This window comes from Falco punctatus (assembly GCF_963210335.1).
Source record: "Falco punctatus genome assembly, chromosome: 1".
In the NCBI taxonomy this organism is placed as follows: domain Eukaryota; kingdom Metazoa; phylum Chordata; class Aves; order Falconiformes; family Falconidae; genus Falco; species Falco punctatus.
In genome coordinates this window covers 106,378,780-106,396,606 of record NC_137580.1, presented here as the reverse complement: position 1 = coordinate 106,396,606, position 17,827 = coordinate 106,378,780, and the positions used below count along the sequence as shown (strand labels likewise).

General features: G+C 58.6%; 1 protein-coding gene across 1 annotated transcript in view; it reads left to right on the top strand.

The window, feature by feature from the left end:
• Positions 1 to 17,827, top strand: part of TMEM132E (transmembrane protein 132E) — a 37,284-nt gene that overhangs the window by 11,179 nt on the left and 8,278 nt on the right. The window contains 4 exon segments of the mRNA XM_080374159.1: positions 11,624 to 12,521; positions 13,465 to 13,576; positions 17,161 to 17,385; positions 17,637 to 17,780. Coding sequence (XP_080230285.1) covers positions 11,624 to 12,521; positions 13,465 to 13,576; positions 17,161 to 17,385; positions 17,637 to 17,780 — 1,379 coding nt within the window.

The following is a 17,827-nucleotide window of genomic DNA, read 5'->3' as shown; positions in this document are numbered from 1 at the left end:
TTCTGGGGCTCAGTCAGGGCTTTCTCCCGCATCTGCAGCTCCCGGAGCTTCTCTGAGGAGCTGCTCTCCCACAGTGGTGAAATAAGGAGGAGGGGGGATGCTGGGAGCATTGTGGGGAGCTGGCAGTGTGTTTCCACCCTTTAAAAAAACCCCTCTGACCCCAATGGAGAAGCTGGAACAGAGATACTCCAGGCTGGCAAGCACTGCAACTTTACGTAGCATCCTTTGGGGTGGGAGATGCTGCCCCCCGAGCCTGGGTGTTTCCCGGGGTGCTGCTTGGGCAGGGTTTGCTGGCAGAGCTCTCCTCTTTGGGACCACTAGGTCAGGGGGTTTGCGGGCAGGGGTCTGGCAGCCAGCAGGGGAGCGTGATCTCCTTCCGCCCCTCAGTTTGCCTGGATGAGATTCAGCCGTCTGGGTCGGTGCTTCCCCACGGGTGCGCTGCTGAAGGCGGCTGCTGGCTTTGCTGGCAGACGATGGGAAATATCCCTGGCATGCAATCCATCAGGAATCACCTCTAGTGCAGGGTCTGGATGCAGCCCCCCACTCCCCATCCCCTTCCGGGCATTTCTAAGCTCCCCTGTTGCTGCTGGGACACCACAAGCCCGGTGTGTCAGGCCTCAGGTTTACACCGGGACAGAATGTGGCCCCTGGGCTGGGGGATGCGATGGGAGGGGGGGTCCCTGCGGTGATGCCGACAGCATGAAGCGGGCGAGGGTGGTTTGTGCTGGCTGTGGGGCTGGGGCTCGCTGCGCTGCCAGGAGGATGCCTGTGCCGGCGGAGAGAGGAGCCTCTGCCAGGAGTTTTTAGGCTCTTTTCAGGATGCGCAGCTGCCCTCGCTGCCGCTTTGGCCTTTCCCGGACAAATAAAGGTCTTGGAGGGAGCCGGAAAAAGAGACTGAGAGCTCCTAATTCTCCCAGCCTTTCTTACAAATTGCTCAGGCTGGCAGCGGGGGTCAGCCGGCTGTGAAGCAGCGCCCTGCTCTCCTGCCTGGGGTATTTTATTCTGTTTTCCCTTGTTTTTCTTTAGGAGCAACCCTCAGTGCCAACCTTGCCCCCGCTGCACTTCCCTGCCAGCACTGGGAGCTGCAGGAGCCACTTGGCCGCTGGCCCCACATCAGCTGCTTCCAGAAAGGGATTTTTTTGGCCTCTCTGGGGTGGAATGGCCCCAGGGTGGCCTCAGGGCTTGTGGGAGGGACAGATGGATGGACCCCGATGCTGTGGCGTGCTGCTGGGTGCCAGTGGGGTGTGCTCGGTGCGGTCGTGCTGCCTGTTGGGATGCGGCACGACAAGGATTTACCCACCGGTTTGCAAAACAACTTCTGCTGTCCGTGGCGTTGAGCCTGGACTCCTGTGTCTTCTCTCTGCTGAGCCTTGTCCCTGCAGTGTGCCTCAGTTTCCCCTTTCCCGGAGGCAGCACTCACCCAGATGCCTTGGTCCAGGGGTGCTAGGGTTGTTCAGCACGCAAGGCAGGCTTGGGATCCTGCAGCCCCAGCACCTCCATCCTGCTGCCGGTGGGGATGGGGCCACGCTGTTCTCCCCGTAACTCCCACAGCTTGTTCCCTCCACAGGCAAGCCCCAGGTGTGGGGCTGGGGGTGAAGGATGATGCTGTGGCCCATGGCTCCATCCCTGGTGGGGGGCTCCATCCAGCATACCCCAACTCTTGTTGGGGGAGGATATGGACCACCCCCCATCCCTCTTTCAGCTCAGAGCATCTCCCGGCTCAGGGATTTTCAGACCAGCAGGTGGAGATGTGCAATAACTCGCTGCCGAACCGGGAACTACACCAAGCCTGAAGGAGGAATGTACACCGGGTGTTTGCTCATTAACAGCCCCCATCTCGGCCATGCTGATGGGGCCAGAGCAGCTGAGCATCCTGAGCTCCAGCTAGGAGCAGAGTGGGGGCAACAGGATCTTTCCTTGCCGTGGCAGGCAGGTGGGAGGACAGGATCCACCTCTGAGCTGGGTTAAACCTAGCACAAGTTTTACCTTGGGTACTGCAGAAAAGGGGGTCACACAAGGGTACCCTGAGGCCAAAAGGCTTCGGCTCCAGGCTGTCCTTGTGTGACCCCAGGGCCCACTTCATCTCCCCCCAACCCTGATACTGTAAATCCTAGCAGGATGCTTGCGCTAGGACCTGGGGGTGTGAAAGTGGACACCCCACTGGGAAATTGCCTTTTCTTCTACCTTTTTTGTCCTCTTGGTGTTGCTAAGGAAAGAGAAAAGGCTGAGGGATGCTATTGGCAGCGTGACGGAAATCCTCTGAGTGATTGTTTTGGTAAGCATCAGTTGCAGGATTTGGCCCTGGGGATTTCAAGATGCATTAGGTGCCTTGGTACCCTTGGCCAGAACTATCCTTTTGTGTGTGCATGTGTGTGTAGGATGCTGCATTCCAGGCTCAGCCCTGCTGCATTGCTGGGGAAACTGAGGCAGGGTCTCGGGTGGCAGCAACCCCCTGGTTGGGGATTGCTCAGCAGTTTTTGGAAACCTGGCTTTTCGGGTATTTTAAGTTCTGCTATTTAACTCATCCCACTGTGACCTGCTGCAGAGGTCCCTCCTCGCCCAGCTTATCTGCATCCTAGAAAGAGGAGGAAAGGAAAAACCAACCCAGCTGGGGGTCCCTGCAGAGCATCCCCAACACTGAACTGACACATCCCAGCTCCATCCCCTCCTGTAGACCTCTAGGCTTTAGCAGGGAGGTGGGCAGCGGGATGTGGCCTATCCCAGAAGATGTGGGGAGATGATGCGTGAGGGAAGGGGTGCTTACATGCCATAACCTGCTTTTTTTTTTGGCTCCTGCAATTATCTGGCCAAAATAGCCCGTGATGAGTGTGTGGAGGAATCGGCAAGCTGCCGGTGTGTTCCCCTCCTGCGTGGCGCCTGTCGCTGCCGCTGTACGAGCATCCCATCCATCTGGAAAAGGTCACTCTTGCTAATCTAATCAGACTCTTTTATTATTACATACATGGCTCTGCTAACGAGCAGCCCCCCGGGGAGGGAGGGAGGTGGCTGCTTCTGGGGTGGGATGTGCTGTGACAGGGGGGCCTGGGAGCTCACTGGTGCCTTTGGGGACGGGGTCCCGCCTGGGGAGTTTGTTTGCATGCGATGCCAGCAGGAGATGTGGTTCAATGGTGCGAAGTAAGGCAGGTCCTGGTGCTCCTTGCCAAGAGGAGAGGCGGCTGGAGTTCCCTGTTTCTCTGAAAATTGGGAGAAACAGGGTCCTCCAGCCACATGTGATGGTGGCCCAGCGGTCCTCACCTGGGAGGTGGGGGACACAAGCCAGGCTGGGGGATTTATGGTCTATCACCTCTCACATAAACATCCCAAGTTTAGGATGCAGAAGCTTTCCTGGGGACTAGTCCCTTCCTTTTTCTTAAGCTGTTGCCTGACCTGCTGCTGCTCCCAGCTGGGCACACATCCCTCCTGCCAGCTGGGTGCTGAGCCCTTTGCCCCTTGCTCGCTGGTCTGGCCTCCCAGGAGGGCACCATAATCAAGGCGATTCGCAATCTTCTGATGAAGCTGCCATCTCCTGCCAGTGAGCATTTTCCCATCACTTGGACCATATTTGCTGTCCTTGATTTTTCAATAGCTCGGCTAAAATCCCAAGTGGGTGATGCTGGGGTGGCTTTTCCCTCGCTTGCAGCTGCTGTCACCTCTCGGCCCCTGCAAGAGTTAACACGGCGGGTTTTGCCTTGATTAAATGGGCTTGGGCAGGCTGGGCTCTTCCCCAGGCCCGGAAAAAGTTGAGAATGAATTAATTTTTAATTTATTTTTCTTTAAGGAAAAGCTATGCTTTCCCTCTTGGAGATAGATAAGACTAAAAATGCAATACCCGCTGCTGCCAGCTCGGTGCAGCTGCTGGATGTGCTCCTCTCCGGGTACCAGCTGAATTAAAAGAAGGAAGGGGATAGATTCAAGCCATGCATGTTTGACGATGTGGCTGCTTTGCTGGGTGGCAAAGTCCTGAGCTGGTGACATCCCTGGCCTAGGGCTTGTCCCCAACCCTGCTTTTGGGGTTGCTGGGTGGGGGCTGGGGCTGATGCTGGACCCCAGCCCCAGTTGCTGGGGTCTGGGTTGATCTGTGGCTCCTCATGCTCCTTAAGTGCCTCTGGAATTAAATCCTGCTCTGATTCTGAACGCAGCCTGACACACGTCATCAGGGGTGAAACTTAATCGGCGCCTAATCAGTCTGAAACAGCCTGGGCTGGCAGTGGCAGTGGGGGGGCGGGGAGCGTATTTGGTGTTTGGATGTTTGGATTTGGAGTGTGGTGGGAGGATGTTCCTGCTCCTGGCTGTGGTGGGAGGGGACAAGGGGGATCCAAGCAGGACACATGGCTTTGGGGGGGTCATCGCGTCACCTCCACCCCAACACCGTGGTGCTGGGAGCCTCTCCCTCAGGAGGTGCTGTCCCTGTCCCTGCTTCCCCAGGCCACCCTTCAGGGCTCTCTCCTGCTGCCTGTCCTCCCACTTCTGGCTCCCCAGAGGGGTTATTTGGGGAAGCCATCTGTGCCTGCCTGCTGCTGAGGGGCTGCTCCCCGCTCCCGGCATGGGGGGAACCTGGTGTGTGTGGGGGCCCAGCCCAGGACCCACCACAACACATGCTGGGAGCTCAGGGGCTGCTGGCTTTATCCCAGGGCAGCTTCCCCCCACCTCCTGCAGCCTTTTGGAGCCCCTGGGCATCCCTGTGGACATTCATAGTCAGGCAATTCCTTGTCTTTTTTTTTTTTTTTTTTTTTCCCCTTTTAATTAATTTTTTCATTTTTCTTCCTTCTCTGTAAAGGCCTTCTCCTCCCTGTCCCCCAGCCTGTCCCTTGCCATGATTTGTGGAAATTGCTCTAAAGTAGCTGCCGCGTAAAAGCCTTGCCGGCTCCAGGAATTTATGGCAGGCTGTGCTTCTGCACAGCACATCCCATTTAGGTCATATTTATTTATTCCTCTAGGTTCCTTGCTTCCCCACCTCCCCACCCCCCCCCCCCCCCCGTTTAATAATTTCCTGGGGGAAATGCAGACCTCAGCACTTGCAGCCTGTTGCGGCGCTGGGATGGTTCCCTTTTGCTTAGTGCTGCTGGTCCTGAAATACAGGCAGTGTGCTGGCCCGGGGCTGAGTCCCACCAGCATTTCTTATTTTATTGCTTCTGCCTGTGAAGCCAGGCTGGACCTTTTGCAGGGGGAGAAGTCTTAAGGACCTAAATGAAAGGAGAATCTAGCAGTGCCTGTCAAGCACAACCCTGTATTAGACACTAGAGAATCCACTCTTGAGGCAACATGGCAGCTCACAGGAAGACTTGATATGCTTTTCCTCGCCAGCACCCACTCGATTCCTGTCCCAGGCTGGTTTTGGGAAGCCTGGATCAGTTTAACCTCCTGGGCTGAGTGCTGTGGTCCTTGGTACCATGGGGCTTCCCAGCCCTTTTTGCCCCCATCACTGCTGCAGATGTGGGCAGGGCTGGGGGCCAGGACAGTCCCCATGTCCCTCTCCTCCTGGTGGCCGCAGCTGGGGCATCTCACCGCTGCGTGCTGGGGGAAGGTAATTTTACATTTGTAACAATTACTCACTTAATTGAGTTCCAATTAGCTGGGACTGGATATGGAGGCTCTTGGTGTGTCGGAGGGAAGGGAGAGCTTGTTGTCTTTTATGTCACTGAAAACAATTTCCAAGGCTCTGGCTGCTGGGAGACATCTCTGAGGTTTCCATGAGGGGCCTGCCTGTATTTTCTAATTTCAGCTTGTGTTTTATTACTGGCTGGTTTTTTTCCCCTGGCTGCGTGGAAGTGCAGAGCAGAGCGGGGCTTGTGTTGGGGCTGGCTGAGTTTTGAGCGGAGGTGGTGGCCTCAGTTTTTGCTTTCTGTTGGTATTTAGGGTGTTCGGAGGTGCTGACCCCACTTGTCTGGGAGGGTAACGAGGTGGGGATCGGTGCTGCGGGGCGGGGAGGGAAAGGGATGGGTGCAATGCTGGTTTCCAGGATGGGTGGAGAGATGGTGTGTGAGCCTGGCCCTTCCCTGGGAGCTGGGGCTGCCTCTAGCTGGAGCCTCCAGCTGTTGCGACATCCAGATGTGGGAGCTTCAGGTGGGGGACATCCCTGGGAGTTCCAGATGTGGCGCATCTCTGGCATTTGGAGCCATTGCTGCCCACGTTTCCCCTTTGTGCTTGGCCCTGAGGGCTGTGGGGGCAAAACCTGGATCACCAGGTTTTGGGGCTCTGAAGCCTCAGCCAGGGACCTGCAGGATGCTCGGCGGAGCGGGGTGGCTTCATGCTGGCTTGTAATGGAACAGCAGTTGGGACATTTGTGCTGGGGGCCTGGCGGGGAACAGCTGGGCTGGGCTTCCTCCTTGGGGGCTGCAGGGTTTTTCTGTGGTCCCCTGGCTTTTGGCATTTCAGGCAGATCCGTCACCCCATTTTCTCATCTGGGTGCTGTCCCATTTTGGAGAAGCTGAGGCAGCAGCTTGTCCTGCCCCCATCTCCCTGATTCAGGGGTAGTATCATCAACTTGCCACTCTGATATGGGGCTGGATCTGGGCAGAATAGGAGCACTAGCGGTACTGCCATTGCTGGCAGTGCTGGCAGCCCTGTGTCTGGGAGAAGAAGCATCCCCTTCTTGCAGGTGCAGAGAACCGGAGATGTTCTCTGTGCCTTGGGCTGCTGTGGTTTGCAGGATCCCAGGGCCTGTAGTGGGTGTCTTGGACCACTGATGAAATCCCACTGGCCTTTTCATCCCATGGCCAGGAATCCCGGTGACTGCCAAAACCCCTCCAAAGGATTCCTGAGCTGGGTTTGAAGGCAGTGTGAAGCCCTCTGCTAGGGATAGTAACACAGCTCCCTGCCACCCTCCACCATCCCTCTCCACAGCCCTTCCCGTGTATTTATCATCACGTCAGCTCAAGTCATTGCTTTATGGGCAACTTTCCCAGCTTGCTCCAAAGCGGGACCACCATGGGAGCCCAGCTGCGATGGGCTGGTGTGGGCTACGGCCACGGTGAGTGGTGGTGGCCTGGCAGGAGCTGGGGGAGCTGAGGCCAGTGTCTCACATCGCTGGTGTGGAGCTGTGTGCACTCCATTGATGCACCGAGCCCCCAGAGCCATCTGTTAACGCTGCAAGAGGTTTTAACCCCCCTGGCACGACCTCAAACCTCCCCTCCTTCTCCAGTGCTTTTCCTATATGCTTTCCCCCTGCTAAGTGGGGATATATGTGCTGGGAGCCCCCCACCGTGTCCTATGGGATAAGCCAGGATAAAGATCCCCCCTGGAGCGTGGCTAAAGCTCCCCTACAGCAGACAGCTGAAGCTAAGCTGGAGCTCAGCGCTGGCTATCGGTGCCGGATAAGGGGAAGAGGAGGAGGAGAAGGAGTTTCTTCAGCCTCAGGATGGCGGGTAGGAGCAGGGACAGGGCTGGCGGGGCTGCAGTGAAGGCAGGATGGAGGGGCTGAGCTGTGCTCCCCCCGTGCCCCATTTGCTGGGGATTCAGGGCAAGGAAGGCAGGCGAATGAGCCGGTGTCCCCTGCTGGCCATAGCTCCGTCCAGTCTGGCTGTCAGCCTCTTTTCCCGTGTGTCCATCAGTCTGTCTGACCCCAGCATCCCTAAGTGTGGGGGGACGGATGGACGGAGCAGGCTGGTGGTGACCAAAACCCCATCATGGGGTCCTTGCTGAGGTGGGGATGGGCAGGTGCTTTTTGTGCTCCTTTTTGCAACAGCAAGACCCCTTGGCCTGGGGAGGGTTGTCTTGATTTTAAGGCAGGGCTGGAGGGTGCTGGGGCTGTCCCCGTGTGTCCTCGCGGGCGGTGGGAGCAGCTGAGTCCATCTGGCCGTGCCGCTGCAGCCGGTGTGGGGCACATCTGGCTGGGCAGATGTGGGGGCTTGGTGAGGAGGTTGCTGGCAGTTGTGTGTTTCCATCTCCCTCTCTTCCCCCCTTTCCCCACCATGGGTTGCAGGTCACCCCGGCTCCCCACAGGCTACTGGGGGGTGGGAAGGAGGGGATACTTGGGAATCCTATCCCATCCCACTGTGGGGCTGGCGTGGCTCCTCAGCCTGGGGTGGTCCAGACAGCCCCCGGGCTGGTCAGAGCCTGGCCAGACACAGAGATTTGCTTTTTTTGCTTGCGGTGCTGAGCTGGGAGGGTGGAAGGACCATATGGTCCCCTCTGCGCCAGCCTAATAAAGCTGGGAATGCAGGTCAGGGGCTACAAATCCCATTAGCTACATCGGGCTGCAGAGCAGAGCCAGTGACCAGGGTTTAACCCTTCTGTCCCCCCATGTGGGGGCATGACAGCCATCCTTTCCTCCTGGAGGCTGTGAGAAACCAGGACAGGGGCTGGGGACGGTGGTGTGGGGACTAGAGTCTCCTCAGCTGTTTTGCTTGTCTGTCCATCCTTCCATCCATCTTTCATCTCCTGAACTGTTGTGCTGTCTGTCCTTCCTCCCTTCCTCCCATCTCCTGAGCCATTGTGCTGTCCAACCTTCCTTCCATCCAGCACCTCTTTTCCCTCTTCCTGCAGCTATTCTCTTGCTGTCCAGCCACTTCTGACCTGCCTATCTCCTTCCATCCATCCATTCTCTCTGCCGGTTCATCTATCCTTATCCATCCTTTCTTCCTTGCTACTTAGCCAGCAGCCATGCATCCATACATCCATGCATCTCCTTCCTCCCTTCTCCTTCCCTCCCCACACTCCATCCCTCTGCAGCACAGGGGCTCGGGCTGGGCTGTGATCCACCCTCCTGGCACCCACTTCAGGCTGGATGCGGCTGGGTTAGACCCTCTCCTGCCAGAATTAGTTTATGACCAAGGAACAGAGGCGCCGGTCCCGTCCCCCTCCTGGCGACAGATTATAGCATCATTTAAATGCATTTTGTCTGTGGAAGGAAATAGCTTCTCTGGGTGCCGGCAATCCGCCTGCGCTGAACTAATCGTGACCGTCGCATTCATCTCCCTCCCAGCTTGTCCCCGCTCCCTTCCCTCATCTGGCATGGCCGGGGTGCAGGTCTGCGTGTGGGCTCAGTGCTGGGGCCACCCCAAGTGTCCCCACTGTAGCAGGGCTGGGGACCACGGTGCCTTATCGGAGTCGAGCAGGGTCCCCAGCGCACGTCTGAGAGCCCTGTCCGGCTGCAGAGGGGAGAGGGGCTTTTCCCACCGCCCCTCGTGCTCAACTGTTATTTGCTCTCAGAGAATCCCCAGGGCAAGGAGGAAGGGGCTGGTTGCTGGTGGTCTCTGCCATGAGCTGGGGCTGGGGACCAAATTACAGACTAAAAACTGTCTGCTTTTGCCTTCCCCGTGTGGTGGGTAGCAGTGGGTGCCCCTCGCTGGTGGGTGCGGGCTGGGTCCTCGCTGGGGCAGCACAGAGGCTCTGCCGTCCCCCCACCCAAGGGACAGGGGGTGACACCAGGCGTTTTGCACCATCCCAAGGGTGGGTTTTGCGCAGGGCCATGCTGGGCATAGAGTTGGGTGGTTTTTTTGGGGGGGGGGTTCATGAAATGATGTGATCCTTCCCCAAACCCCGGAGGTTTTTAAGGGATAAAGGCTGATGCTATTTCAATGAGTCAGCTAACCATAGCCGCTTTCCCTGGCTGCCCATGCCTCCTTCGGTCCTGCCAGTCCCTCACCCAAGCAGCCAGGCTGATGTTGCTCCAGCTGGTGGATCCTTATCTGCAAATAATCTCACGCCTTGGAAAAAAATCCCCTTTTCTAATTGTTGGGGATGGCAGGAGCAGCTGTGAGTAGGTTAACCGGGATACAGGGAGGATGCAAACCTTCATGTTTTGCAGCAGAAAGCAATCTCCATGAGCTGGAGGAGCAGAAAGCCCCTTACTGGTCATCATTTCTGAGTAGAGAGGCACCTATGGGTGCTTTCTGGGGCTTGGCACCTCTCCTGCAGCTCCTGGCTCTCCAGGAGGTGGGAAAATGGCAAGTGGGACGGGCTCAGCAGCTGGTAACGAGCAGGGTTAGTGTGGCGGGCACTGGAGCTGTGCCCACAGCAGTGGCAGCACGGTGGCCACGCCAGTGATGCCGGCAGCGTGTCCCCGGCATCCACCCAGCCCTAGGGAATTCTCTGCCTGGCTTGTGGGCAGGTTTCATCCCAGGCAGCGTAGCTGTGGATGCTGCCTGTCCCTGTATCCAGTACTAATCCTTTTATGAGCCCTCTAAGCTGCTTAACTCCCCCAGGCCCTGCAGAAGAGAGTTCCCCGGGTGGGCTGCAGGGTCCCACTTCCCCTTCAGCACCGCCCAAGGTGATGCTCCCAGCTGGGGAAAGCCCTGGGGTCCTGGCATGCTCCAAAGCCCCCGCTGGGGATGAGGCTGAGCCATTCCTGGGAGCCGAGCCATCACATCCACACCTTTTGCCGTCGTTTGACACGGTAATTTGGGCTCTCCTGCTCGGCAGCCCCTTGGGAGCGGTTGCAATCAGTGCCAGGAACAGGGGGTGCAGGGGGCTGGCAGAGAGCTGCAGGGGGCTAGGGGGGGGGACCCAGGCCTCCTGGGAATTGCTGACAGCCGCTGGCGGATGCAAAGACCTTGAGATGTCTTCCAGGCTCCTGCAGCTGCCGGCACAGCGCGTGCCACCGGCCCGGCTCCGCACCAACCGCCTTTTGCAGCATCTGCTTTAGTAGAAAGATTTTGAGGGGTTTTCTCTCCGCTGGCTGCAGCAGAGGGGTGGCCAGGTCCTTCGAGGGGCTCTAGCAGCGGCGGCCCTCAGGACATATGGCCAGTAGTCACTGCACGCTGCCTGTGCCATGCCTGCCTGGTGTGCATTCATCTTTTGTAAAGCAAAATGGTCAAAATGAAGGACCAAAGGGATTTCCTAAGGGTTAGCAGGTCTGGGTGCTGCTGGGGTTTGCAGAAAACGGCACCAACATCATCTTAATCACTTTTCCACCAGGTCATGTCCATGTCTGGAAAAATCAGGGCTGGGCCAGCTTTGGTGCATAGGGACAGCACTGTGTGGGTGGCACCCCTGGGTGGGTGGTGGGTGATGGACCAGCTGTGATACCACCCTCACAGGCAGCCCATGGGGACGGAGCAGGTCTGGGGTGGAGGAGTCAGTTTAGCCACCTTCCCCCTGTGATCTGGGAGCTAAAAGCAGGAGGACAATCTTGATCATAGATACCTGGGGGATCTGGGGGATCAAGCCTCTGGAGAAACTCAGCTTCCCTTTCTCCACGCATTTGGAAGCAGGGATGTGGCCAGTTATTCCCTGTTTCTATGAGTGGGTCTGTGGTGTTTTGGCCCCTGTCGTGGCATGGGTGCTGGCTGGGTGACCAGCGCTTTGGGCTCCCCAGGGGCAATGCTGAGGTTGGACGTGGCTTCAACACGCCCTGGCCCAGACTTGGGCAGCTCCTGAAAGTCCATCCTTGCTGGACACCGCATCCCATGCCAAAGGTGGGTTGGTGAGACTGGAGCTGGCTGCTGGGATGCATAGTGATGCCTGAGGTCCTGGGAAGGTGGTCTGCATTTTTGGTTTACAGGAGAGAATCCCAGCCATGCTCTTGCTGCCCTTGCAAGGGGTCTGGGGGCTGAAGCACCAGCTCCTCCTTGCTGTGGGGCTGGACTGCTCCCACCTGGGTCTGCTCTCTCTGCTCTGGGGCTCGGGAGATGCTCTGGAGGGGACGCCCTGTGCTAACCTGCACTTTCCATCTCCTTCACAGCCCACGCCAAGGGGCCAGCCCCCAGCCCCGAGCCTGCCGAGCCCCCTGGTGCCATCATGCTGCCTGTGAGCTACCGCCTGTCCAACACCCGCTTGGCCTTCTTCCTCAAGGAGGTGGGAGCCAGCCCGGTGGGCAATGGCAGTGCCCCGCTGCAACGTGCCGAGCCTTTCGTCGTCTTCCAGACCAAGGAGCTGCCCATCCTCAACGTCACTCTGGGGCCCTTCAGCACGGGGTTGGTGCTGCCCAAGGAGCAGCTGCAGCCCTCCAGCACCCTGGAGGTCCCCGACCGCCTCACCGTCAACTGGAAGGTGCGCGCCTTCATCATCCAGCCCCGGCTGGTGGCCAACCAGCCCGTGGTCCAAGTGCTCTTCTACGTAGCAGGCCGGGATTGGGATGACTTCGACGTCACCGACCGGCTGCCCTGCGTGCGGCTCCATGCCTTCCGCGACGCCCGTGAGATCAAGAGCTCCTGCCGCCTGCGGGGCAGCCTGGCCATGTGCCTGGTGCAGGCAGAGCTGCCCCACGCCTGGTTCGGCCCCCCGGCCGTGCCGCTGGGCAGGCGGAAAAGCCCTGAGAGCCTGGAGGTGCCGGGCGAGAGCCAGCAAGCCGAGCTGTACTACACCCTGCATGCCCCCGACGGGGCTGGCCAGTGCCTTGGGGAGATGGTCCCCCGCCGTGGGGCCGGGGGGGCCAGGACCGAGGGTCCTACACAGCACCCGCTGCTGCGCATCGGCAGCGTCAGCCTCCTGCAGCCCCCCCCCGGGCAGCCCATGCAGGAGCATCGACTGGATGGCAATGTCTTCATCCGCCTGCCCGACAAGCCCCTCAAGCCGGGTGAGGTGCTGAGCATCCTCCTCTACCTGATGTCCAATTCCACGGTGGAGCACTTCACGCTTAGGTAAGGTCCTGGGGCTGCCCCCCCCTCTGGGAGCAGCCACCTTTTGAGGGGGTGGTCGTTTTGCCTGGGCTGTGCAAAGGCAGCCGTGGGCAGGAGGGAGAGGATGAGGAGGGCGTATTGTATTTATGGGACCTGCCAGGGGCTAGACCGGGTCTGGCAGGGCTTTGGGAAGGTGAGGGAGGGCAGAGGAGCAGCTGGTTGGAGGCTTTGCAGTGGGAGCTTCTCAGAGGGAAGAGAAGGGCTGTCCATCCAGGATTTCCATCTCTGCATTGCCAGTATGGACTGCTGCCTTTGCCCTCCCTGTGCTCTCCCAGTTGCACTGGGATTAGGGCTCCACCAGCAGATGTGGGTTTGTTCCCAGCCACTTTGGGGACAAAGTGTGTTATGGCCATGGGGCTTATGCAGAGTGAGCAGGGTCTCCCGGTGTGCCCCCCATCCTGCCTCAGAGCCAGGGTGGGAGCAGAATGGGGCAGTGGGCAGGAGGTGCTGAGCACCCCACTACAGGGAGGTATGTGGGGGACCCCCTTGCTGTGTGTCCCTAAGGATGGAGGGACAAGCCCCGGCCACATCTCTTCAAAGGGCATTTACAAGTGTCCCTGTGGCTACCGGGCCAGCAGTGAGCCCCTGGCACAGGGGACACCACACTCCAGACTTTCCTGCCCTTCACCTCAAGAATGCTCAGCCCCACAGGGGTGCTACTGTTCTGGGGGGCAGCACTGGGGCGGGGGGACCAAAATCCTGCTGGAGGGGTGATGGAGGGACAACATTTTATGAAAAAGGGAGGCTGGGGTGGGCCCAGCCCCGTGGTTGTTGCTGACAACTTGGATGATGTTTCTGACAGCCAGGAGGGATCAGGGGCAAAAAATCCCACCCTGCAGGGTGCCCGGGGGGGTCCAGGGGTGCCGAGGTGTGAGGGTCCAGCCCTGACCGTCACTCTCCACAGGGTGAAGGCCAAGAAGGGTGTCAACCTGCTCAGCACCAAGTCGAGGAGCGGGCAGTGGCTGGTGAGCTCGGAGCTGCTGACGGGTGGCAAGCACTCCACCGCCACCGTCGACGTGGCCAGGGCGGACGGTGCTGGGCCCAGGTAAGGGCCCCCCTCTTGCCTGCCCCCCAGCACTGGTGGGGTTGGGCAGGTTGCTGGGTTTGGCCTGGGTTGGTTTCCCGTTGCCCCCACCCTGGGTTGGCTGTGGCGCCATGTGGGTGCTGGCAGGGGAAACTGAGGCACGGCAGTGCGCAGCCTGGACTGGGAGATATGGAGGCACTGAAGGGAGATGAGCGATTTGGGGGTCAAACCCTCAGCCCAGCTGAGGTTGGGGTAGGTCCTACGCTGATGGGGGAAGGGGCTTGATTTTGCGTGTGGTTTTTCACCTCCGCTGGCACTGTGCTGGTGAAAAGGGCAGGTGAAGGTGGGTTTCGTGGCCCGAGGTGGGCAGGTTGGTGGGCAGGCAGGCGGCTGCCCCGGGGCTGTGTGAGGTGATGCCTTCAGGTGGGATCTGCTCTGTGGCCAGCACAGGCGACCAAGCTGGGGTCAAGCAATGAGCTCGTGAGTTATCAGTACCAGTTAGCAGCTGCATCCCTGAGCTGGGATCGCCTGGCCGTGTCAGATGCTGGTGGGCATCTTTGGTGGATTTTGGGGCTGAATTGTGAAGCCACGGAGGATCCCCCAGTTTGGGGTGGAAGTAGAGAGCAGTCCCCAGGCAAGGTCCTGTCTGGACCATGAGGTGATGGGTGAGTGGTGGGTGGGGCGCATGAACCAAGGTAGCACCCGAGACGGGCAGCGATGGTTCTGTCCTGCTCAACATGAGGACAGTGCCGGTTCCTGTGGCTCTGAGAAAGACTCGGGTTGGTTGAGGAGAGTCCAGGGGACAGAAATGAGAATGTTCTGAAGGAGTGAAGACCCACAAAACCAAGCTGAAAACCCAGAGGCTGCTCAGCCTGGAGAAGGGGAGATGTGGGACTCTGGCTTGTGAGCACATGGAGGCTGCAAGGATGGGGATACCTGGGCAGGACCTGGCGAGCAAGGGCAGGGGATGGGCATGGGGTCAAAACCACCTACAGGAAAAACACTTCAGTACTGGAAAGCAGTTGTTCCCAGGCTGTGATATCTCACTCTGTCTCTGGGAAAAGGGAGACGAGTGTCTTCAGGAGCCAGGTTAAAATGAGTTGATGCACTTGAGCTGTTTCTGCCCTCTGTGTTGGAAATCTCCTCATATCTCTGCCCTTCACCCCAAAACCGAGCAAAGCTGGGGACGAACTCATGGAGGAGGGAGTTCCTCAGCTCTGCTTTGAACGCGAGCTCAAAAGTTATCTGCAGAAAACCCCTACAAATGGCTTACTTGGAGGGTGGATTTTCCTTTACCCCACACCATTGCTTCCAGATACACAATGCAACTGCAGCACCTAAGCCCACAGCCCTGTGGCTGAAATTGGGGTGTCCCCAGGGGCCACGAGTCCCCTCATCCTCCTCATGGCCACCCCAGTGCCCCTGCACGTGGCTGCTAGACCAGCCGGCAGCCAGATCCCCTCCTCTCCCCCTTCCCCCTCTCCTGTCTGCCACCGCCGCTTCAAATCAGCCTGGAAAGGTTAGAGACGGCGGATGAATTTAAAGTGATTACAATCACCTTTTAGACAAACAACTCCATCAAATATTAACGGAATGGAAAGTATGAATGACTCAAAGCCGTGTTGCCCTCCAGGCGGTGCAGCCGGAGAAATTTGCCTTGCCAGGGCTCTGGGGGCTTTTGGCAGTGCCAGCTGTGCGGGGAGGGGGTGAGGGCTCTGAGCTTTGGTGTGAAATAGCTAATTTTGGATGTTTTGCACCCCAGCAGCTGCATCCTAAGTTATTCCCCCAATCTAAGCAGCCCAGCTCTTGTGTCTGCCGTGGCTGAGAGCAGATGATGCTTGGGGAGGGCAGAAGATGGTGGCTGTCCCCTGGTGAGGCTCCTGGGATGCCTGGGGACACCCTGTGACAAGGAGTCCCAGTGCCGAACCACCTCTGGCATGAAGCCGCAGCTCTGGCTCGCCTTTGAACCTGGCTTTTCCCAGCTGTATCTGATAATTCTGCATTGGGAGAGGCAGGGAGCAGCCAAATCCCCTTCTTCAGATTGGGTGGCCTTTGGCGATTTCCCTTGCAACCCTGTAGCCGCCTTGGGGGTGCAAAGTCCCAGCAGGACCCCGCCAGCCCTTGCGCAGCAGCTCCACTGCCAAGCCCGTTGTCCCTGCTGTGGGAGCAGGGCTTGCCATGGCCTGGAGCAGCCCCAGCTTCTTGTTCTCCTCTTTCTCTGCTCCCTTTCACTCATTAGACATGTGTCAGAGAGAAACCCACTGTATCCAGCACCCCCCACATCGATGGGACCTTCTCAATAGATGCTACACTGCGAGATGACAACAGAGCCGGTCCCGGCTTCCCTTGCTGCAGGGATTTCACCTTTCCTCACCCCCCAGTCTCTTGCTGGTTCTGCTGTTTGTAAGGGCTCTGAGGTGTCCCCTGGGGATGCTCTGATTTTAGGAAGCAATGGAGAAAGTTGAATTGGGGGGAGGAGGGTTGAACCCTGAGTCCCCCCAAGGGATTTGCAGGTTGGATGCAGAAATAGGAAGGCAGGATGGCACCTGGGGAGGTTTGCTCCTAGGGATGGGGTGTAAAAGTGATATATGCTGTTGCTGTCAGGCTGTGTCCGAGCTGTGATGCAGAGGACAAGGGACACCAGCTGCCGAGTCCCCTCATCCCCTTAGACTAGCACTATGTGCCAGCTTTGGCAGCGCGCAGCCTCTCCATCCCATCCTGCCTCGGGGATGCCCCAGAGTTTGCTCCCTCACCATTAGCTCCAGGTCCCGCTGTCCTCAGCAGCAGCAGCAATAAATGCGTGGGGTTTTGGTGAGCTGGTGGTCTCAGAGCTGTTATCTCCAGCTGGTCTTGTCTACCTCCCCCATCCCCTGGCCATCCACCCCCTGCACCCCCATGGCTGCCCATGCAAGCTGGGGGGCAGCCCTGCTCTGAGTCACAATTCAGTGTTGTCCCATCTGCTGTCTGTGGTTGAACCTCTTTTCCTGTGCCTCAGTTTCCCCCCGTGTTCCCCTTTGGAAGGGGCTGCAAAGTCAGCGGCTTGGGCTGAGCTCTTGTATAGGGACTTACTTGCCATCCCTGAGCATGCTGCCCTCCACACTTGGGGTTTGACCCGCTGGAGATGAGTGGGCAGGTGGGAGCAGCCCAGGGCAGTAAATCCAGCCACACTGCCGGGAAGACAGAGCCAGGGAGCAGAGGGCAGCGCCTGCAGCCACCCACTGTCCCCAGGGACCGTGGCCACATGCTCACCCTGTGATATCACCCGGCAGCCTTGGGAGAGTGCCCGCTTGAGTCGCCGAGGTTTTTCTCCTCCTGGGGAGAGGCAGTGAAATACATTTCTCTCTCCCACTGGGAAGATTCCCATGGGAATCTGCAGGCTCCCACTGGAGCAGCCGCTGGTGGCAGAGCAGGGGATCAGCTGCTGTGATTGGCAGCAAGCATCGTGGTGGCACCTACAGCGGGTCCCCTTGGCAGGCATAGGGACACCGAGAAGAAACTCGCTGGGGATGCTCTGCATCCCTAGAGGGGGCCGCCTGGCACTGATCCCAGGGCATCTGTGGGAGCCAGGGCATCCAGCTCACTGCGTCCCCTCCTGTCCCCCTGCCCAGGGACGGAGACTCCTCCTCTGAGATCATGCAGCTAGATTTTGAGATGGAGAACTTCACCAGCCAGTCGGTGACACGCCGCATCATGTGGCACATCGACTACCGGGGCCGCAACCCCCCGCCTGATCTGGAGAAGGTGGTGACAGAGTTGACGGTCATCCAGAGGGACATCAGGGCCATCGTGCCCCTGGCCATGGTAAGCGAGTTCCTCTGCCCTCTGCTTAGCTTATCTGCTTTGATGTTGGTGATGGATTGGGTCTCCCTGAGCCATTTCCCACCAGCCCGTCTGCCTCATAACGCCTATACATCCATACATCCCACCCACCCACCCACCCACAGGTCCTCCTTTACGCCAGGGCTGCAGCAGGAGATGGACCAACCAGGATCTAACCCTGGAGAGACAGGCTGCCCTCTAATGTGATGATCCTCTTTGCACCCCATCCCCAGGACACAGAAATCATCAACACGGCCATCCTGACGGGGCGGACGGTGGCCATTCCAGTGAAGGTCATCGCCATTGAGCTGAGTGGCGTCATTGTGGATGTCTCGGCTATGGTTGAGTGCAAGTCCAACAATGAAGACATCATCAAGGTGGGTGTGGGGAGGGGGCTTTTGTGACCTTTGTGAGTGGCTGAGCT